The 23446-nt window shown below is 39.3% G+C and overlaps 1 protein-coding gene across 6 annotated transcripts in view; it reads left to right on the forward strand.

Moving 5' to 3' along the window:
* Trpm3 (transient receptor potential cation channel subfamily M member 3) overlaps positions 1–23446 on the forward strand; it is a 333483-nt gene that overhangs the window by 181171 nt on the left and 128866 nt on the right. For all 6 annotated transcript variants that reach the window (XM_004637157.2, XM_023721897.1, XM_023721896.1 and 3 more), the window contains exon 9: positions 10733–10805. In XM_004637157.2, coding sequence (XP_004637214.1) covers positions 10733–10805 — 73 coding nt within the window. The remainder of the gene's footprint in view (positions 1–10732; positions 10806–23446) is intronic.

A 23446-nucleotide genomic window follows, 5' to 3' on the forward strand; every position in this document is an offset into this window, starting at 1 on the left:
AAAAAAATATTAATGATTCATCAGGAAAATACTATGATAAACTAATGGTTTTTAAAATTTATTGCACTATGGCAATTGGATTATTGGCCTAGTCTAATTCATTAGTCCCTGTAGGAAATGCATCTCCAAAGTTTCTTAGGAAATTGAGCAAAAATTAGAAAATATTGCAGAAATGGTTCTTTTATAGGAGTTCTAGATATAGAACTGAAGCCTAATGGTTATCATTACTATTGAGGAGCTTTTCTAAACTCCTGGACAATTACAAAAAAAAAAAAAATACTGGTTATTTATTGTATAGTTATAGTACTTGGTTAAAACTGTCCAGTATATTATAAACCATTTGTCAAATCCCAATATCATCTCTAAGAAAAGAACTCTAACACAGCATGAAATAATTCTCAAATATTCTTTTCTACTTCTGATAGACTGAGACAAAGTGTCCTTGCAGCTTATAGCTGTTTTTTATTGTAATATCATGGTCATTTTCATTTACAATGGCTCTATTCAATCTCCATGTCTATTTTCACAGATTCATTGCTCACTGTGACATGAGTAAAATCACAAATTAAACTAATTAATAGATTCTTTGAAAGTGAGTCAATTTAATTTTCCCAATATATTCTTCCATAATCCTCATCTTGTTCAGCCAAGAGAGCTGCTGGCTTTGGAAATGCGAGGTCCATGATTAATTTAGCCACATGCACTGTTTTGTTATTTATGTGGTGGAGACGCTGATTTGATTCCCAGAAATAAAATGAACTGTCTCCAAATATAAAATTACTTCTACAGAATCATTTCCATGTTTCTTTTTCCTTTTTCTCTTGCTTCAGGAACTTGTCTATACTATGATTTAATGTACATGGAACTAAAGTTTCGAACATCTTGGTAAAACCTGATTTTGCATTACTTGATGCTAACTTCAGCTCAAAAACGTCAGGTTAATATTACATCACAGTAAACAATGCCTGTAACTCATACAGTGTACTTTCTTTCACATAGTCCTTGACTGAGTGTTAAGTCCCTAAATAATTATACAGCCTCCAACACGTTCTTATGTTAAAATTGATTCTTAACATTTATAATAACTTCTTGGTCTACATACCCATTTATTTAGTGATGTTATCATTCTTATGTGGCACATCCTGCTTGTTAATTTTTGTTTTCTTCAAACCAGTCTCTTCAACACAACCATTAGGTGATACTTCATCCTCTCCGCTATTGTTTACTGAGCAAAGCCTGGGACTGCTGACTGCAGTGAGCCTCTCTCTAACACAGAGACATGTGCAGAGTGGAGCAGTGAGGGTGGAAAAGTTGTCCTCAGGAACCAGAAGGGCACAGAGACAAAGTGAGCATTTGGTCCTCCTTATAATACAGAAGGACTTCTTAAAATGGTCCATGTTGAGTGGAAAGCTAGCAGTTAGCTCAGCAAGCAGAGGAGTTGCAGGAACAAGGGACTGGGTGGGCAAGAGCAGAGAGGCTAAGAACAAAATCAGGGTCCTGCAAGGACAAAGCTGGCCTGAGTCCACAAGGCCTCAAGTGTGTGGAGATGGGTTGTGGCCATGTTATTGTGAGTGGCGCACATAGTGAGCCAGCACAACCAGCAGGAGAGAGAACTGCAACACCAGCTGTCCCCAAATGCCCTGTGAAGAATTGCTGGCTTATGCCCAAGGGAGGGGAGGCCACCAAAACATTTTAACAGGGAAGCATTTGTGAACAGCAACATGGGCACTAGAAAGGGATCTGGGAGAAACAGGACCAGGCTCAGGAAAAGCAGTAAAGAAACTACTGCCAAAGTGAAGTTGCTAGGGCTGGTGAGATAGCTGAGCTGGCATCAGAGTCCAGGCACAGTGGCACATGCCTGTAATTCCAGCACTGGGGAGGCTGAAAACAGGAGGATCACCATGAGTCTGATCTGCGTAGTGAGACCCTGTGTCCAATACACAAATGATGAATTAATTAATTAATCAATAAAGTTAAGACGCTACAGAGTAGACAGTGAGGACAGAGAGAAGGAAGTCAACTATGGCAGGAGTAACACGGCAGACAACTCTGCACGGTCAGATGCCACAGCTCCCTGCCTTTCCCAGCCTTCCTTTGCTAGCACACAGCCCCTGTGTCAGTGTGGCTCACTGCTCCATCCTCGGCCCCCAACAGTATTGAGCAGGAGGAGATCCCTGGGGGGAGAGGCCAGATGTGCTGCCCTGATTTCTGTCCTTTAGAAGAGTACAAAATGACAGCAAGAATATAAGAGAGAAGCTGACCAAGCAGCAGATAGGAGGAAGGGGGAGAAGAGAAAGGCATGAGGTGAGAGCAGAACGCTTCCAGGCTAAGGTGATCTTCTGGAAGAGAGCCTCACAAAGAAGATATCTAACTGATTCTGGGGTACAAGTATTAACAAAATATTATGAGATTTCTTCTTTTCGAGCTAGGAAAAACACATTAGTCTTGCATTCCATTGTGCTTTCATAAGTTGACCAACCATGCCAAACAATCCTGAGAGCTACTCGTAGCGGGCATTGAAAATACCAATATTACAGCAAATAAAAATCAGATTTTACTAAATTACTTATCACATAATTAAATTAGTGTACATATTTTTACTCTTGAAAGTTTTCTCTATTAAATTTATGTTGATGAGATTTGATGAAAATAACCATACCTGTCTATATCCTTCAACTGATACAAAGAGACAAAGTAACTACGTGTGTGTGGGGGGATTGTGGGTGTGGGTGTGTGTAGTTTCTTAAACTGCTCAATATGGAGGGAAAGGAAAATAAGAAATTTTATTAGAAAAATAAGTAATTTTAGAAAATAATAAATTTTCTAGTACTTTCTAGAATGTTAAAAGCAGATGCTAGAGAGTCTAAATCATTATAGAGGTATATACTGTAAAGTGAAAAGTCATTTCAATCATCCAGAACCTAAATACACAATGGAAGGAAAAGGAGAGGGCCCTGAAGATGAAAGCAGAATAATGAATCAGGGGAGCTGGGCTGAGAAATTCCACGTCTACAACTCTTGTTCTGCAGATACGCTCAGCCAAGTGCCATCACCATTAGCCCCTGTAACAGTGTTTGTAATGGCAGAAGACTGAGCGTGATCCAGGGCCCATTATAAAGGCCAGTTAAATAAACCACACTGCGTGCACATGAGGGCATGTCAGGCTGGCAGAGGTGACCCTGTCTGTGTGGCCCCTGACCTCCAGCATGAACTGCCAAAAGAGCAAAGCGTAGAACAAGTGCATCTCTTCCTGCCGTGTGCGTAAGGAGGAGGTACATAAATGTGCCCACGTGTGTTTGTGTATAAGACATCTCTAGAACTGCTAATACTCACTGCCTTGATGGAGGGCACTTGAGAGCTAGGGACAGGGCTGATGCTCTTAGTGTTCACATAAATCTCTCAATGTCATTGGACGTCTTTTTTGCCATCTGTGTATCTGACCTATTCAAATGTATTTAAAGGCAAGAAATGATGCGGAAGAGAAATCATAAAAAACCAAAAATAAGATAGAAGAAATAAGACAGAATTGGACATAATAAACATTGCTTGATTCTTTTCAACAAATTGTGGTTTGTTTTTAGAGAGACAAATCTAGCCCTGTTGTTTATGAGATATACACCGAAAACAAAATAACACAGAAAGAATAAAATTAAATGGACTAAGAAATCAGCTTAAGATTCTAGGGAAAAAGTAGTTAAGAAAGTGAAAGTGGAAGAAATGATAAAGGAAAAGAGAAATTTTAAACTGTAATAATATTGATCAATAAAATGAAAAGCTGATTCTTTGGAATGACCACAAATTTAATACAGTAAAAAAGGGCTGGGAAGATACTGCAGCAGTCTAAGCACCTGCCTGGCAAGCGCAAGGCCCAGGTTCAACCCCCAGTATGCCATGCCAGGCTGGAACCCCAGGCACACTGTGCCAGGCCTGAAACCAGGTGTGGTGGTGCACAGCTGTAATCATGGTGCTGGGGAGGCTGAGACAGGAGGATCACTGTGAGTCTGAGCCACAGAGAAAGACCCTGTATCAATTTTTTTAAAACATTAGAAAAGAGGATTTAGAAATTGCCATATAATTCTAAATGTGGAAATTTTTTTAAAATAAATTCCATATACAACAGTATACCAATAAACTGGATAATTTGGATGAAATGCTTAGTTATCTGGGCACATACATAAAGTGAGTCAAAGAGAGCCAGAAAATCAATATCTATCAAAACTTTGCACTCTAATCACGTCACCACTGTTGGAGAAACTATAAAATCAACAATCTATCCCTAAAAGTGCCACTGTACCAGCTAGTTTATAAACATTCATCTGTAAAGCAGATGCATTCCATGGTCATATAAACTGCTTTAGGGCAGAAGAAAAGCAAAAGTTTCCCAGCTATTACTGAGTGGTTAACATAGCTCCCATCCCCAAGCCGGGCAAGATTGGAGTCAACCCACCTCATGGACAAGTACTGCTGCACAGAGCCTCAAGGTATGTTAGGAAATTCAATCTGGTGTAATTAAAGTCTAATGCATCTGAACTAAGAAACTTTGCACTCTAATCACGTCACCACCAAGAATGTTTAAGCATTTGTTCGTTGGTTGGTTGGCTTTGCATGTCTTTTAACGCTGGAGGATGGTAAGAGAAGACAGCTCCAGTTTTATTGTTACACACACACACACACACACACACACACACACACACACACACACTGGCAGAGATGTGTAACTAGTGTGATATAATGTTTTTAAATATTTTAACCTTAAATAAAAAAGCTTTACAATAGTAATGAAGATATATTCCAAGTCATTTCTGGCCATATCCTAAAACAAATCTGTCTTGGGAATTTCTTGTCGCCCCTGGGTCTGCCTGATGCCAGCTCTGGGTCCTCATGTTCTTCAGCTTCTAAAAGGTAAGGTGGGACGTGGCCAAAGTCCCATCTCTGCCCTCCACTTCTCTCTCCAAGGAACCTCGAATTTCCTTGTCGATTCAGGCTCCCAGAACACAGGGCAGCGGCCTCTTATCTGCAAAGTAGAAGCTGTAAGAACATCATGAGTTTTTGGGATAATGTCCAAATGGCATCTTGGACAAACCGAGCATTATGCAAAAGCTGGTTCTGGGAAATGTACGTGCATGGTACACACCTCCCACTGGCGGTCCTTATCAGAGGGTGTAATTGTGACTCACAACCCAAACAGTGCAGGGATGGGTTTTGATGAGCTCTTGCTCATTCTCCACGATTTGAGTTCTAATGCCTATAAAGCCATTTTAATTTGCAATCCCTGCTTTACACTTATCCTGGGCTCTAACTCCCACAAGTAAATAAATATAAAACAATCAGGTACTAGTATCACCCTCTTCCATTCTCTCATTTCTTCTCAGTATTTAAACAAGACAGAAAGATTATTGAATTCCAGGTATGGCTGTCCCTCTAGTTTTTTGTTTGTTTGTTTTTAAAGAGAGTTCAAATTAGAATTAAAACGGGGGGGGGCAGCGAGATAGCTCAGTGGACTTAAGTGCCTACTTTGGCAAGCACAGGGGCCAGGGTTCAATCCTGGTCCAGCATGCTGTGCTGGCCCCGCCTCCTTGGTGTGCTGAGCCAGCGACCAAGTCCAGACGTGGTGGTGCACGCCTATAATCCCAGCACTGGGGAGGCTGAAAACAGGAGGATCACAACGAGTCCAAGCTGCATAGTGAGACCCTGTACCAAATACATAAAATTTTTAAAAAAGAATTGAAACAGGAAACATTACAAGCGATGCAGTTTTTCATTCAACAAAGTAATACGAATTTCACAGTATTTGTTGTAATACATAGTGTTGTTTTCCAACCAGTTATTCATATTACTAGATATATGCATGAAAATGGGAAGAAGAAATGTATAAGAAATTAAGAATACAAAAAGGAGAAACAATTGAAAAAAGTAAACAAAACAAAGCATTAACTGCTTCTTTCCATAGACCAACAGAAATGCACAGTACAGTTGTCCAAACCATTCCGCTTACCCATATAGATAAATCTCTTTCCCCCTCTCCTTCTAGTTTGTGTAAACTTAAGCAAATGAGTCTGTTTCTGGCCAGGGCACTACATGATTTCTAACACAACTGACAGTTGAAATGTGTCATATTGATTTTTTTTTTTTTTTTTTTTTTTTTTTGTGGAACCAGGGATTGAAACTCAGGCCCTCGTGCTTGCCACGCAAGCGCTTATTTTACTGAGCTATCTCCCTGACCCCTGTGAAAATTATATGCTAGCAAATCGTATAAAGTTCATGTTGTACACAGTTGTAAATGGGCAATTTACAGGTAGGAAATATTTCCCACTTTACAGGTAGGAAAACTTAATGCATAAAACTATTTAGTATATAGTAGTAACCCAGTGTACGTGTTTAAATAAACTTTTGCTTTTCTGACATAGGTTTCTCTGCCTTGGAGGGAAAAAGAAAGATCACATTGCTAAGTATTCTTTGGGACTTCTCCTCCCGTTTTCTCTTGTGGTACTGTACCAGAAGTTGAGGGACATGCCCACGCTCATGTGGTCATGTTGTTGGTGACCCAATGGTAGCCTGTTGGGTCAGCCATCCTCTGCACATACCAGTCATTCCATTGGCTGTGACAATCTCACAACGCTAGGGCTGAACACAAAATCAGCCACACCCTGCCAACAGTGGAATGTGCTTTTGCCCATCTGTTTGAAGTCATCCTCTGCTCTTTTAAATGGGTCAATGCTGAGCTATTTAGGAGTTTTAGACCTGGACGGCCAATCCTTATTAATCTATCCATATGTATTAATTTAAATGATTTATTGGTTACATATATATCCATGTATATTGATATATTTATTTTCTCTATATAAAATTAGGAAATAATGTACTTGAAAATATGTACCAGTAGGCTGGGGAGATAGCTCAGCAGTATAAGTGCCTACCTGGCAAGCACAAGGACCCAGGTTCAATCCCCAGTACTGCATGCAATGCCATCCCAAAAACAGGTATGTTGGCATACACCTGTAATCCCAACACTGGGCTGAGACAGGAGGATCACGATGAGTCTGAGCTGCATAGTGAGACCCTGTACCAAACAAATAAACTATTTTTAAAAAGGAAAAAATATGTGTCACTATATCTGACATATAATAGTGGCCCCAAAGTTATAGTTGCCATTGTTTTGGGTTTTCTGTTGCTGTTGCTGTTTTGTTTTGCTTTTGTGGTACCAGGGATTGAACTCAGGACCCTGCACTTGCCAAGCAAGTGCTTATTCTACTGAGCTACCTCTCCAGCCTCAAGCTATCTCCCTGGCCCCTAGCTGCATTTTTTAATTGGAAAAGGAGGTGGCCCTAGTGTACTCGGCCTTCGGTAAGAGATAACCATAAATTGGTCACAAACAACACAAGTTTACTTCCCATCATTCTGGAGACTGGCAAGTCCACAGCCTTACCATCTCCCAAAGGCCCCAGCTCCTAAAGCAATCACGTGGCTAATCAGTTGTCACCGCACGAATGGGGTGGAGACACCCTTCTCCAGACTCTGGAGGTAGAGAAGCACACTCAGACAAAACGCATCTCCTTACAGTGGCTTTTCCTAGAGGGCACACATGTCCCTGAGGCTCCAGGCACAAAGGCAAGCAGGGTGGTCCTAACCAACGTGTGCAATAACTAGCCAGGGTTGTTTCAAAAGATATTTTTAAAAGTTCAGATAACACAAAAATAATAATGTGAAACATTTGCTCTGTTTTTTCTATTGGCTGATTTTAAAAAAAAATGTAAGTCCAAGGATTCCATTAGGTAAAAAGAAAAGGCCATCGACCTACACTAAATTACCGTGATAGTCTTACATATTTTTACTTTTAATGTAACTTTATGTCTTAAATTCATATGGAATTTTGAGCCAGGGAGATGGCTCAGTGGATTAAGCACTTCCCTGGCAAGCACAAACGCCTGAGTTCAATCCCCGGTTCCACCAAGAAAAAAAAAGAAAGAAAGAAAGAAGCCTATGGAATTTTGTATGTGTGATTTGTGAAGTAGCTCAGGTTTTAGCAGTAAGGCACATTACTCCAGCACCATTTACTTAAAAATAGAATCATCTTTCTTCCAACTATTTTTCAATGTCCCCTGTGACTTAAAGTATTCCTATGTGTACGTAAACACCTTTATATTTTCTATTTCATTAATTTATTCATTGATGCTAGTACCAATACTATATTTTTAAATTTCATTATTTTATAAGTCATTATAACTGGGAAGACAAATTTTCCAGCGTTATTTTTATTCTAGGAGTGTTGTTTGTTTGTTTTATTTAATTTTTGTTTTCGTTATGTCCCCCTGGCAATTTTAAGAACACTACCCTTTTTGATGACTTCTGGAATGAGTCTATCAAAAGCCACCAAAGGATTGGGGGGATTTTTATTGAAATTATAATTAATCTGTCTTCATTTAATGAAAAGTGGCATAGTGACTATGTTGTATTTTCCCACCGATTAACTTGGCACTTTCTTCCTGTAGTCTTTCATGTTCTCTAGCAAAGTCTTACATTTTTTCATGATGAGGTTCTGTGGCATGTTTATGAAGCTAATAAAAAGAAAGGCTGTCTTACTCTGTAATGCAAACTCTTTATTTCCCAGTTATTATGTAAGCCTTTGTTCCAAAATCATCTTATAGCTTGTTCTTGGCTGGTACCTCATGGTATCTGGCTGTGCTGCTTTCATGCCCTATCGCTGGCATGTGTTAGCCACCTTCCCTGTCCCTGAGACAAAATACCTGACACCTGGAACTTAAAGGACAGTCGAGGTTTATCTTGGCTTATGGTTTCTGTATGTTGAGTCCATGATAGGCAAGCTCAAACACCATGGTGAGAGGTCACAAAAAAAAAAAAAAAAAAAAAAAAAACTGCTCTCATCACGACGTTTAGGAGGTGGGGCTGGGGGGGGGAGCTGAGAGTGCACATGCGCACTCCTAGGTCCTGCCTGGTCTCTTTCAACAGGAATCATTTTCAAACAGTAGAGAGGGCTCCGAATTTATCAATAGACCAATCCATTGAGCAGTGTAGCTCTCTGGTAATGCCATAACTTTCCAAAAGACTTTTGTTCTGTTTGTTTTTATAAGCCTTTTGAAGGATATTTTATTTAGTTTTTAAAGAGAATACAATAGCTCAGCAGATTAAAGCAGACGCAGGGGCAGGGAGTTCGATCCCCAGGCCTGCCATGCCGGCCCCACCCCCGGGGCACGCTAAAACAGCAAGTGAGACTGAGCGTGATGGTGTGCACCTGCAATCCCAGCTCTTGGGAGGCTGTAAAAAGGCGGATCACCACGAGTCTGATCTAGTAGTGAGACCCTGTGTGTACACCCTATAGACCCTTCCCTAAAAAAAAAAAAAAAAAAAAAAAAAAGGGAGAGAGAGAATACAAAATGTTAAAAAAGAGAAAACATTAGAAACAATACAGAATTTTTCTACACAAAATAATAGGAAATCAATAATGGTTCTTGTATTACATAATGTTAACTTCAAATTAGTTGTTTAGATTACCAGATATAAACACACAAAATTGGTTTAAAAAGTTAAAAGAAATTAAAAAGAACAAAAGAAAAAAATAAGCATTATCTGCTCCTTTCAATAGATCAGCAGAAATGAGCATTATCCAATCTATCTTGTATATATACATGAATATATCTTCTCCCCTTCTTTTGTCCTTTTCCTAATCTCAGTTTTTCCTCCCCTTTGAATAGATTTTTTTCTCTTTTATAGTATCTATTGTACCTTTCAGATTTTATTTACCTTCTCATGTTCTTACACTAAATACACAATACAAAGTTTACACATACGGGTCTGATTTATTTCACTAGTACAATCTCTAGTTGCATCCGGAAACAAAATCTTTGTTGACAAATAGTGAGTACACACAAATAATATTCCTTGTGTCTTTCTTTTAACATCAGGAAATTTTAAGTTTATGAGGAGAATTCTTTCACATCACAAAAATAGTATTCCCAATGGCTAGTTCATAGTATAAATTGTTAGCAATGACACCCCCTCTTCAATGAGTCCTGGGCCCTTCTTCTTGTCAAAGAGCAAGCCTCCCATAGGTACTAATTCTTCCCTGCTGTACCTTCACTTTCTTCCCTCTTATTCTCCCCACTGAATATATTTTTCCTAGAATACCAAAAAACAAAGACACTATTGCATTGTCGCTTTGTCCTTGTTACAATCTGGGCATACAGCTAAGTTAAAGGAAGCTCAAGGTCATTGAGAAGAGTGAAGGGTCAGAGACATCACAGTGTCAAAATGCTTGGGTAACTGCTACTGAGGAGCGAGTATAGCGAAGGTTATATCACACATATGCGTACATACACACACAGTAGGGCAGTTTTTTAAAGGGCATACTGATGAGCTATTTTTAAATTAATTTCTCAACTCATAGTTTACATTAATGGCTTATAGATTTTAGTAAGTACTACAAGTCTTAATTTTTAAATTGAAAGGACTGAAGAGGACATTTTTTCTTGCTCTCTGCCTTCTTTTACTGTTACTGCAATTGACGCAATCATCTAACGCAGTCTTTGGCGGTCACTGAGACATCTCCCTCTTAGTGAATTGATGAGCCCTCCTACCAAGGCGGCCGTGCTTGCCCTGTGGTTAATACAGTTGGTAGATATTAAGCTAGATTCTGTGTTTAGAGGTGGTCTCATTGATTTAATTTCTCTTGAGAAGAAAAATACATTGCTAATGACCATCTTGCCTCAAATTGCAGATCACGGTATTTCGGATGGGATCAGAAGGACACCAGGACATTGACTTAGCCATCCTGACTGCCTTACTCAAAGGTAAAAGAGTTTCTGTGTCCAATGAGTACAAATGAAATTCAAATGAATGATTATCACAATGCATGTCTCCTACTAGAGGCTATAATCCCAAATGATTCCATGACATCCAATTAGTGATGACACAGACCTATTCGAAAAGTCACTTTGATGCTATTAAATTCTTCTGGCATATACCTATTACAATGTGACTTGATTTTATAAGGTTTAAACACACTATAATTCAAGTCATGTCCATTTACTCATAAAAATTTATAAAGAAAATATTGACATAAGTTATGTGAAACTACTTAATACCGACTAGCTTATTTACTTTTAAAAATCATTTTCTATGGCAAGAATGTGTATGTGTACAACATGTATATATAGTATTAAAAATTGAAAATCAAAATTCATTGAGAGAAAAGGAGAAATAAAGATATGAAACTACTAGACTTAGTGTAATAGAGTGTTAAATTTAAGGTTAAACATAGAATACCCTAGGTTCTGGGAATTTAATGTGTAAAACGGGTATCTATCCTGTGGACTTGTCTGAATGTCACAAGGAGGGCTCACTTTCTCTCATCATCTTTGGAGCTATGTCCAAGAAAAGCTTGGCTTCCTTCAGGTTCTGCAGAGCCTCACCTTTATGCACCTTAATAACTGTGTTACATTGACTAATAATTTTTAGTACTAAATGAAAGAAAGTTACTTCTTTTTAGTTCTAAAATTGAGGTGGTAAGTATAAGACAAAACAAAACCGCAGACCTTCCTGAATGTGGTCCTTGGTGAGAGACATCCCATGCACTCCCACAGCGGGCCTCCTGCAGCGCTTGTCACCTGGCTAGTCATTCCCCAGCTGCAGTCTCCCTGGACTTCAAACTCTACGACAGCAGAGAAGATTCCTAGTTTACTGCTTCTTTCTCAGTGCCACACCCAATCCCTAATTCATGACAGCATACAATTAATTTTTATTAAATTAAGAAACTAATGTATTATTCAATGGCTCAGTAATAGATTTAGCACACCAAAATTAATACTCAGAAAAATATCTGATCAATTCTGTTTTCCAGTTTACCCACTCTTCTCCTACTACTATTTTCTTGATTACTTATTATCATAACCACTGTGCTGAGGTCTTCACAGCTATTGTGAACATTAGTTATTGCAACAACTGTAAAATGTGGGACGTATGCTTAATCCCATCTTATGGATGGAGTAAGCAGTGCCGCAATAGATTTAGTAATTTGATAAAAGTGATGATTCTAATTAATAAGCTTGGAGTTCAGTCAAATTATGACTTAGTTGTCACTGTACTACATCTGACTGTTCAGATAACAATGGTTGTTCCCCTCCACTCACTCCCCTAAATATATAGATAGATAGATAGATAGATAGAGATATAGATATATAGATATAGATAGATATTCATTCAAAATCATGATCACTCTTCAGCAAATTCAGTCTTATGAGCTGCAGCAGGCATCCCAAGTTGAGGACCTCTATTCTAAACTATTTCACTTCAGTGAACTAGGAAATGCAAACACTGGGCAAAAGAAATAAAGCCCCAGGGGTCATGCATGGACTGAACCAGAAAACATGTTCAGGGCTCCACTATTCAGGAGGTAAAAGTTTATGGGGAGCAAAAATTTCAGGCCATTTATTTTCTAATACTTGTTACTCTCCTATAAAGGTAAGAACATTAATATTAGTGACGTTAACATTTGTTAAAGGCTTGTTTATGCCAAATGCCATATTAGATGCATTCTAAATAAATTCATTTATTCTTTACAAAAGTTCGATTACCAATGCATTATAAACACTGCTTTACAAATGAGGCAACTGAGACATAATGCAATTAATACACGTGCCTAAGGCAAGTTGGCCAGTGTACAGTAGAAACAGGGCCAGGAATGTAGCCGAATACCATAAGGGCCTGCTTAGAAAGCGCAAGGTCCTGAGTTCGATCCCCAGTACAAAAAAGAAGTAAAGTAGAAACAGCCCAACCCTATAATCCTTACTTATAAATATCACCAAGATATTAGTGTCTCTCTTTTTTTAACAAGTCAACATTCATTTTTTAAATTTTTTTATTTTTTGCTAGGACAGTTTCAATAATTCACACATTGCATACATTCTTCCTAGTGGTTAATTGCTGTACAAGATGTGGACATGATATCCTATTTACAAGCACCATTAGAACAAATCACTCTATTCATTAGGAGAATGTAACTATATATCTATCTTAACCACTTTGAATACACAGATACAAAATGGACATTCATCTGTATCCCCTATTTTTTGTTAAGTGCCGTTATTTGAATATTATAGGTGTGTAAACTCAGAAAAATATTCTAAAAGAGTCCAATAGCCCATAATAGTATTGGGTCTTCCGCTTCACTGACAGTGTCAGAAATTGTTGACCTGAGTCCCCCACAGATTAACATAACAGCATGGCTTTACTTCTTATATTTCGATTTTATTCTTTTCTGCTGGATGGTTAAGACCAAGGTAAAGCAGGACTTACGCAACAAGAGTTGTAGCTTTTGGGTCCAATAAAGTCAGTGAAATCCCCTCAGGATTTATCCTGAGATCCTGTACCTCAGATTGTGGAAACTTTGTCAGTGTCAGCCATGTGGATGAGTCACAGCCATTGGTTGGCCAATGATATTAGTGTCTCTTTGAGAATAAGGAAAAATTTACTCAATTATGACCCTGAACAAAACTCATAGCAACACTGTATTTAATCCCAGAACTCAGGAAGCTGAAGCAGGAGACTCACCACGAGTATGAGGCCAGTCTGGAGGGCATAGTGAGACCTGGCCTCAAAACAAACAAACGAAAACCCTCATAGCAAATGGGGAAGGGATTCAGTTATCAGTAAAAGCATAATGGCCATCAGCTGCTAATGAAAATTCTTCTTTCTCTTTCACCAATCTGTAAGACTTTAAGTTGGGATTTGCCTTTGGATCAATCTTCTTTTATATTGTAGAATATTGTCCACCTTTTTTGAGTATGACATAAAAAAATGCATTTCACATCATAATCAAGTAGTTACATAAACTCCTATAAAATTATAAAATTAAAATTAAATTACTCAGAATAACATTTACAGGGATAATTATGCAGTGAATTGAATATTTTCTACTCTAATCTTTCCGTTCTCTTAAATGCTGATTGTATCCCACTACATTGATTTCATGATTCACTAAGGGGTCATAACCTACAGCTTTAAAAACACTGCCATAGAAGATAAAATTATAATTGCTCTGAGAAATTAACATTTATAATCAGTGTAATAAACATTACACAGCAGTTGAGGCTAATGGGAACTTATGCCATAAAAAACTATGGTGTGTCAACTGTATTTTGCAAAGGCTTTTAAATACTCTCAGATGTTGACTCAGTTGACATGTAGAAGGCCTCAAGCATAATACTTCAGCTGACTTCTTAGGGGCCAAGAGCATACATTCTTAGACCAGTTTCAGATTCTTCAGGATTTCGTATTATTCTCTGTATGTCATGTGACATGGTGTAGCACTTAATTTTTACAATTATATTTAATTTTCAATCAGCCAATGTACATGGAATCTTTGCAAAGCTCAGTTTTTATTCTGAGATATTGGAGATATTTCTGAGAAAACTGGAAGTCAGAAAGGATGAGGAGAGAGCTGTAAAGCTAAGCACTAGTCCAAAAATTCAGAAGGCAAAAAGAATTAAAAAGGCAGATGGAAAATCAAATGTCTGTGCGGAAATACAACTGTGCTGTTACTTGTTTCCAATCCTACCGGATTTGATTTCCTTGAGCCTGTTTATTAGAGAATATTGAACCAAACAAAAACAAATGTACTGTCCCAGTGATGTAAGAGGCTCAGACTTCCTTCGGTGGTGACCTGGGTACCCTCTGAGAATAGGTCCTGTCCCATTTGTTCCCCACACTAAGGTATCTGCTCTGCAAGGTAGCAGCATGGCCATTGAAGGCACATCCTTCTCTCCCTGTCCCTCCCCTCATCTGCACACTGGCACAGAGTCACACACTCAGGATGTCTGGCTAATGGAATTTTCAGATAAATGACAAATAATATGAGTATTCCCAAATTTACACTAAAAAAATGGTTCATAATGTAACTGAACTTCAACCTTGACTGGGAGCGCCGCTTTTTTTTTATTTGCTAAACCAAGCCATCTGCCTCAGAAAAGGTCTGACACCATTCACACTTCTGGACAGAGACAGCATGAGAGGTTCCACACAAGAAGAATAACTCAGAATCCAGGGACATCCCAGGTCTCTCTGCCTCCTTCTCTCCTCACCCAGCCCTGTCGCAGTCAGAGCCCCGTCCCAGAACTTCCACTGGAGAGAACTCCAGATTTGTGTTCATAAAACACCAGGGCCTCACCAGCCTGATCCCTCAGCGCTGCCATCCCGTCCACATTCCCCACAGGGCAGCAGCCTAAGCCTTTGACTCTGGGCCCAATAATGCAGAAAACATCTGCTCACAACAGAGGAAGGGTCCCTGGGCCCTTTCTACAAAACTCTCCACAGTGTTTCCATCTTTCCTTGTATATCTTGGATCCAGTAAATAGACAAATCATGTGAGCAGATACTCTTTCATTCATCCACATGCTGAGAAGTAGAATTGGTGTGGACCACACTCTTCCTCAATTGAGAAATTCTTTTTCTTTAGATTTAATCTTTGTTAGTAAAAGAGTTCTCCGGAGGCCTAAGGAAAAAGTAACCTGTATTGCTGGCTTCTTTTGGTGTAAGTCATTTTAAACAAGCTGAAAGGAAGTGCAAGGAGCAGTAGGCTGCAACTCAAAGCTGTCGAGGTCATCAAAAACAAGGCTAGTCTGAGAATTGTCAAAGCCTTGAGGAACTTAAAGAGTTGTGATTCCTAAACTCACTCTATGTGCTTTCCAGAAACAGAGAACAGGTACTAGGTTAAGAACTAAGACCATCTGAAGAAGTATGAACTGTGTATGTTTTTTTTTTTTAATACTAAGGAAAAAAATTAAAAAGATAAGCTTTCATACATTACAAATTTAAGTAGGAAACATATTGTAATTTTTAAAAACTTCATAATTTTTTCATGTTAAAAAGGCAAAAAAGGGAGTAATCAGTTATAGAGTTAATAAGGCAGGTCAAGTATGTATTTAGAGAACCATGACAGACGCAAACAGTACTGATAAGAGGTATCTCTAGAGGTCACATAATAGCCGATACTACTGACCTAGGAAATGACTAGACACACCAGTGAGGAATTTAAACAGAAAGTGTATGAACACTAAAATAAAACAATTTCTACAAAATCAAAGTTTTCAATGTATTTTTATAATCATTTTAGAGATAATTATCTAGTTCTCATTATTTTAATTTACTCTTTTTTATTCCTGTCATAATTAATTCTATCAATAATTAATCAACTGGTTCATTACTTTTAGATATGTGCAGGACAATTTCTTTCTTCCTAAGATATCCATCGTATTCAAAAATGTAAGGAGCAATTTTTAGATTAAAAATTGATACATTAGTGAGGCATAGTGGTGCATGCCTGTAATCTCAGCTGTTGGGAGACTGAGGCAGGAGGATCGCTGTAAGTTGGAGATGAGTCTGGACTACATGGTAAGACCCTGTCTCAAACAAGAAAGAAATAAACAAACAAAGAATAGCCAATAGTCTAATAACTTAGAAAAGGTTTTAAAAAGCATACCTCCAATTTGATTAGATAATGCAAAACAATAAAAACTATTGTATTCTAAACCATCATCCTGCGCCCATAAGATAGCTCAGCGGACTAAAGCACCTGCTTAGGCAAGCTTAGGCAAGCTCAGGGCCCACAGTTTGATCCCTGGCACCACATACAGTGCCAGTTCCACCCCCAGCATGGGCTGAAGTGGCCAGAGTCCGGCATAGTGGTGAACACCTATAATCCCAGCACTGAGAAGGCTGAAAGCAGAGGATCACCATGAGTCTGAGCTGTGTAGTAAGACCCTGCAACAACCAAATACATTAAAATATAAATATATAAATAAATAATAACCCATCATCCTTTAAAACTATCCCTTGGAAGGGGCTGTAAACTTGAAACACAGGTGGATAAAATTGTTTTTAAACACATGGTGTAATCTGGCCATGTTGATGTGTGTCCATAGTTCCAGAATTTGGGAAGTCAAGGAAGAAGATTTCAAGTTAGAAGCCAGCGTGGGCTACATTGCGAGTTAAAGCCCAGCCAGGACTGCACAGCAAGGTTCTGCCTCAAAAAAACTACTTAAAATGAAGAAAAAGCATTTTAACGTATTGAAGCTGTCTGTGTCTGAGTGCCTGTCCCTCAGACTCCACCTGTGACTGAACACAGGATTATTATCACAAAGTAGCATTGACATTGATAGGCAATTAATCTCGCTCATCTTATTTTTAAAAATGGCTAATCAAACTCTAGCAAAACAACATTTTGGTCCCATGTTCTCCAGTAATTCTTATTCAATAATTCTATGCATTAGATAGATTTAGTGCACAATTAACTCATCCTGGAACGTTCACTGGGAAGCTACCTCGCTTGAACTCAGATGATTCCGGGTTTGGTTTGGTTTGGTTTTTGGTACTACCAGACATTAAATTCAGGGCTTTTGCACTCACTTATATCCATCCCCAGCCCTTTTTCCATTTTTTTGAGACAGCGCCTCACAAGTCTCTCTCTAACTTGCCCAGATTAAGCTTCATCTTCCAATCCTCCTGCCTCAGTCTTACAGCTGCATGAGATTTATAGGAATTTATAATGGCTCTGATTCCAAAATAAAATTCCTTCTCATTGTTTGTACAGTGTTTCCACCTGCTCTTGCCTGTGGGGAGGCAGTTTGACACAGCCCAAGCAGGACTGCTCTCTGTTTAATGTGATGGCTTTCATAACTTCGTTCTATGTAGTGCTTTAATAAGATAAGAAAAAAGAGGCATGCAGGTCAGGTAGACATTTTCATCACTTACATGAGATTCAAGGTCGTCAGGGTTCTTATATATCATATAAGTGTCAGTGGGAAAATTTTGTCTAAAAGAGACTCATAATGCCAAAATGCAGGCCTCTTCCACCTACCTTCGGCACAACAGAACCCGGGCCATTTTCACAAGATAGCATTGCAAACAGTGAAGTGTTTCAGCTGATGGCTAAATTAAACTCACCCAGTTAGTTCCCCCAAGAGCAAGTTTTAAGCTTTTATGAGCACAGCAGGCCACCTGCAGTCTTCCTTGTGTCATTTCACTTGTAGATGAGGCAAAATGACAAATGCATGACTTCTTGGTGTCCCATGACCTTTTATTCAAATCGCTAATGTAGGTGACACAGAGCAAGCTGGTAGTCAGCAGTGGGGGCTCGGGCACAGGTCCACCCAAAGCCAATGTCTGTCCCTCTCCCCTATTTCCACATTATAAAGTCACCCTGACACTGTAATATCCACTTTCGCTTTGCTACCACCTTGGAGTTTACAGATTAGGAACTAGATGTTCCAGTGCACTGGAAGGCGTCATTGGCAGAGTTGAAGCTTGAATCCAGGCTGCTTCCCCTTTACTGATTTTGCTTTGTGTTACATTTACAAGGCTGTGGGTGTCAGCGATTTTCTGACTTTCCAATGACACAGAGATGTCAGGCATTTGCTAATGTGATTTCAGGGAGACCTCCAAGTAATTAAATGTTAAATGTTTGTGACATCTAGGAAAGCCTTAGCTGCCGAATAACCTGGGTTGCGCACAAAATAGTTTAGTGAGAGAACCAGGACACTCACACAGTTCCCTAAATATAATGACATGCATGTGAATGACCTGAGGCTTGCTTCATTCTTTAAATGTTAGGGAATCAGTGAACTACGGCTGCAACTGGGAATATGTTAGCACAAGTGAGAGAAATACAATTTAAAGTAGCTCAAGCAAAAATAAATAAATGGATTTGAAGCTTTGCATGACCAGAGAGTCTAAGGGTAAGCAGAGTTCCAACTGAAGGGGTTCTAGGGCTTCACTGATGTCACCGGGGTCTAGCTCCATCCCTCAGACCTCAGCCTATACTGGGGTCAGGGAGAGCAGCCACGGGGAACACCACACTCCCTTGTGGTCACTGTGGTGTTCTAGATCAATAGTGAGAATGGAACACTTAACTCAGTTCTCAGAAAAAAATTATTTAATTAACAGTGGCCTGACTAAAGATGAGGACCAGTCAAGAAAACCCTGCCTGTATAGAATGATCTTTCCTGGTCCTTGCAACTAAAAGGCCTGACAGAGGATTGTATTGCTTGCCCTGGACCAACACACAGCCCTGAGTTGATCACTATAGCAAGTGAGCAGGAGAAATGAGATGGGGTGTGCTCACCCATTGTCGGAGTTCCAGGTTCTTCTCAGAAGTAAAGGTTGCATAGCCAGAAATGTGGCAAAGAGCTGGGGCGGGGTGGCACATGCCTGTAGTCCCAGCACCCAGGAGGCTGAGGCAAGAGGATCCCTGTAAGTCCAAGGCCAGGCTGGACTATGCAGTGAGACCCTGTCTCAGAAAAGAAGGCAGAAGAGGGAAACAAGGGATGCTTGCAAGACAAAAGCAGCCGGAAGAAATACACTTCTCTGCAGATGCATTAGAAGCAGTAGTGCAGAGGGAGGAACACCAAATGTGCTCACATGCAAACACCTGAAAATCTACGTTCCAGATGAAATGCTCCAAGAATGAGATCTGCCTTCAGGATCCAAAACAGACGGTCGAATGAATGCTAACCAGGGTTCAGGCATTCATCTCGGTCATAATTCATAAAGCTCAGTTTGGGCAGACCCAGATAGATCACCAGTTCCCACTACATACTACATGATGGTTTTTTATTATTAGAATCACTGTTGGGGGCCTGCCCCTTAGCTCAGTTATTTAAGTGCATGCTTAAACAAAGCCGTCAGGCTCAGGTTGCTGTGGTTCGATCCCCAGAACTCAAGCCAGCCAAACCTGCCCTAAAGGCACTCTGAGCCAGCCAAAAGAAGAAGAAGAAGAAGAAAGAAGAAAGAAGAAAGAAGAAAGAAGAAGAAGAAGAAGAAGAAGAAGAAGAAGAAGAAGAAGAAGAAGAAGAAGAAGAAGAAGAAGAAGAAGAAGAAGAAGAATCACTGTTACCTTTCTCCCTATTAAAGGTCTGCACTAGATTATCTCTCCCAAAAATTTGAAGGAACTTATTCCTACCAGCTTTTCTGCCAACACCCGAGTCTCTTTCTTAGAAAATCAGGATTCCATAAAGGTCTAGTCATCTCAAGTGTCCCCCATTCAGCTCTTTCCATGCCAGCCCACATCACCACCCCTCATGCCTCAGTATGACAATTACCTCTGTGAGGCCAGAGGCCAAAGTGGGTGACACCTTCTAACTGAAAACAGTGGCCACATTCAAAGCAGCTCTTCTACTTGGCTGGAAAAATCACCTGATCCCACTGAACCTTGGCATCCTAATCTATAAAACTGAGATGATAATAATTTCCTCCTCATGGTCACTGTGACATTCTGAATCAACAATGAGAATAAAGCCCTTAACTTGTGCCTGAAAAACTCTGTTCAATACATGGTGGCCTGACTGAAGATGACAATGCCAATGTAGAAATGACAGGCCAGAGCTGTCTTCCTCACTGCAAGGGACATAGAGAAGTAGCTCAGTTTGCAAGCTTAATCTGAGTTACAGTTTGGGGGGAAGATAGCTGCATTCGTGTTCATGTGGAGAAGATGCCCTGGCTGTGGTCACGTTTGTCACCCAATGTGGAGTTGGAAAGTAGAAGCAAAATTTTCTCAAAGACCTTTGTTTATGAACCAAATTATTTGCAAACAGAAATATTAATGAACTGAGGTACTGCTGTATACGCACAACACCTGACACATGCTGGGAATCATATATATAACTAAAGTCATGAATGATCAATAATCTTTGGGATCATCTTGGATGTACTCATAAACACGAGTTCCTTTTCTGGCCTGGCCAGTTAGGCAGGCTATGGTATCCCTGTGTTCCCCAATTCCCTTCCATGTGAGAAGAGCAATCAGTGGTCCCTTTTTGAGATGGGTTGGTACAGGAGCACCTGGTGTGGTTACACTGTGCCTTTGCCTTCTAGACAACCCTTCCCTTTAAAACAGGACTTAAAGATTCCTCAAGCCCTAGCACATGCGCATGTCCTAAAATGTTCAGTTTTAAAGGACGCATATGTTTGAAAATAAAGAAGTTTTAAAAACCAGCTAATCTCCCCATACATCTGAGCAGCCAGATCTTGGCACAGAAAGATTAGTCAAGAAAATTATGGTGCACATGCTAAGCCACCGCAAAATAAATTTTATGGCAAGTTTATTTTCATGCAAATCCAAACGTATTTCAGAGCAATAATGAAGGGTTAAGGGAGAAGCAATATAAAACATTTTTGTTTGCCTCCAACAGCAGAATGCAATAAAAAGAACTGAAATCTCTTAAGCCCTTTTATTTGTATATGGCTTTACAAGTTACACAGCACTTTTATCATCTAATCTGCACAACTACTCTGTGGAATGGCTATCAGATAACTTATTTCCACAATGGCATGTGCTTGAGCATAAATGTGAGCTGTATTAATAATTATTCTGGGGAGAAGGGGTCTAAGGATAGAGCTCTGTGATAGAAACCTGGCCTAGTGTATGTGAGGCTCTAAGTTAGAGCCTGGACACTAAAGGAATATAGATAGAGACACAGACAGACACGGACATGGACAAGGACACGGACGTGGACACAGATGCCAGAACAATAGGAATAAACCAAAACTGTCCAGAGAAACTGGGAGGAATGCTTATCCTGGCTATAAACCTTATCTCCATCTTAGCAACTTCAAGAGATTGGCCCAGGGATCAGTTCAGTGGCACAGCACCTGCCTGGCACAGCACCTGCCTGGCAAGTGTGAGGTCCTGAGTTCAATTTCCAATACTGACCCCCCAAAAAGAAAGAAATCCCAAGAGGAAAATGATAATGTCTTCCTTGCCTCTCTATCCCATCAATCAACAAAACTCCTACAAATGGTACAAATGTAATAAATATAATTTATCCCCAGACATGAAGTTGGGTTTCAGTCCAACGAACCAGTAGCCAAGGTCACCTAAACAATCCAGACACGTGCCAGAGGCTCCTTAACCCTTAAGTGTCATTAAGGGGGGCTCTCTCCTCTTAGGTCAGTGGCCCACAGGGTGACAAACCCTCCTCCCTCCTCAGTTTACACTAATTCCTGGCTACTTCTGTTTTCTTGGCCACCCCCACCTTCACGTCCCTGATTCCATGTTTCATTTTTTATTTTCCTCATCATAGAATTCGAAATTCACTTATACAATAATGGAGACAACTCCTGTATAGGCAGCAGGCATCCCCAATGTTGACAAAAGTGCAAGGTCTCAGTGTTGTGCTGAGAACACTGCAAGGGAAGCACTCCCAATCCATCTGCGCTGTCATCCACAGGGAGGAACACCACGGCCCGGTGCCTGCTGGGCTGGACTTGCTCCCATCCCAGCAACTTGTTTACGTGGCTCGCCCCTGGAGCTCCATGTTCTCGGGCTGGCCTTGCTCTAGCCCTGAATGTGTGGTCAATCTCCAGCTCCGCTGCTCCCCCAGTAAAGCTAGCCTGTCCCAGTACCAGATAATAGACAACTGTGTTCATGAGTACTAAATGATTTAACCTCACTCCTTACAACACTATGACAGAGCAGATTCCATCACAGTGCCACCTATCTTACAGTTGAGCAAACTAAGGCTCAATGCTTTTTAAAAAATTTTTATTTTTTTAATACATTGCAAATTGAAAATAAATTATTTACAAACATAAATGAATATAATAAAATTGTCCAAAATAAAAATAAAGAATTTACAAATCAGTCATAATAGTTCACTGTGTCAAAATCAAGAAACTTATATTCATATAACTAGAATTCTCAAAGTAGAAAGGAGTAGGCAATAAATACCTAAAGATTTAATATTTCTGAATTTAATTCAACTTATAATACTGCAATTCCAAGAAAAATGAACCTTTTGCACAAGAAATTTAAATAAAATCATAACCAAGATACACAAAAATGAAATTGTCCAAATCTTATTGTAAAGAAAAAAATCATCAAAGCATATACATAAAAAATATTAGCTATGGATAGAACAAAATTAAATAGCATCTTATTCCACATTAGAAAGAAAAAAAAGGACCAAGTGTGTAAGAAACTAGACTAATTACAGGACTGAAAGAAAAGATCTGTCCTCTTTATTTTATACTTAGCAAACATACCTTTGAAAACTAAAAGTAAGATTTTCTAGATATACAAACTTGAAATATTTTAATGCCTCCAGAAGTAGCATATAGGAAATAACAAAGAGCATAATTCAAAAGGCAAGAGAAGTTGCAGTATGTTCCTGGATGAACAACAAAAAGCTCTCAATATGATAGTTATGTAGGACTATATAATATATATTAGATGAACCCTTATTTATTTAAAGGTCATGGAAGATTTCTATGAAACAGTTCCAATCTTATGTTGGGTTATACATGTATTTTTTTCATATATATGTGTGTATGTGTATATAAAAGACAAGGAAGAAGTAATATAAAGTCAATAGAAAATGGAAATATACTTTTTAAAGTTTCTAATACTGGGAAAAGATATCATATGATGTCTTTTAAATAAATT

The sequence above is a fragment of the Octodon degus genome, unplaced genomic scaffold (genome assembly GCF_000260255.1).
Source record: "Octodon degus isolate 3935 unplaced genomic scaffold, OctDeg1.0 scaffold00087, whole genome shotgun sequence".
In the NCBI taxonomy this organism is placed as follows: domain Eukaryota; kingdom Metazoa; phylum Chordata; class Mammalia; order Rodentia; family Octodontidae; genus Octodon; species Octodon degus.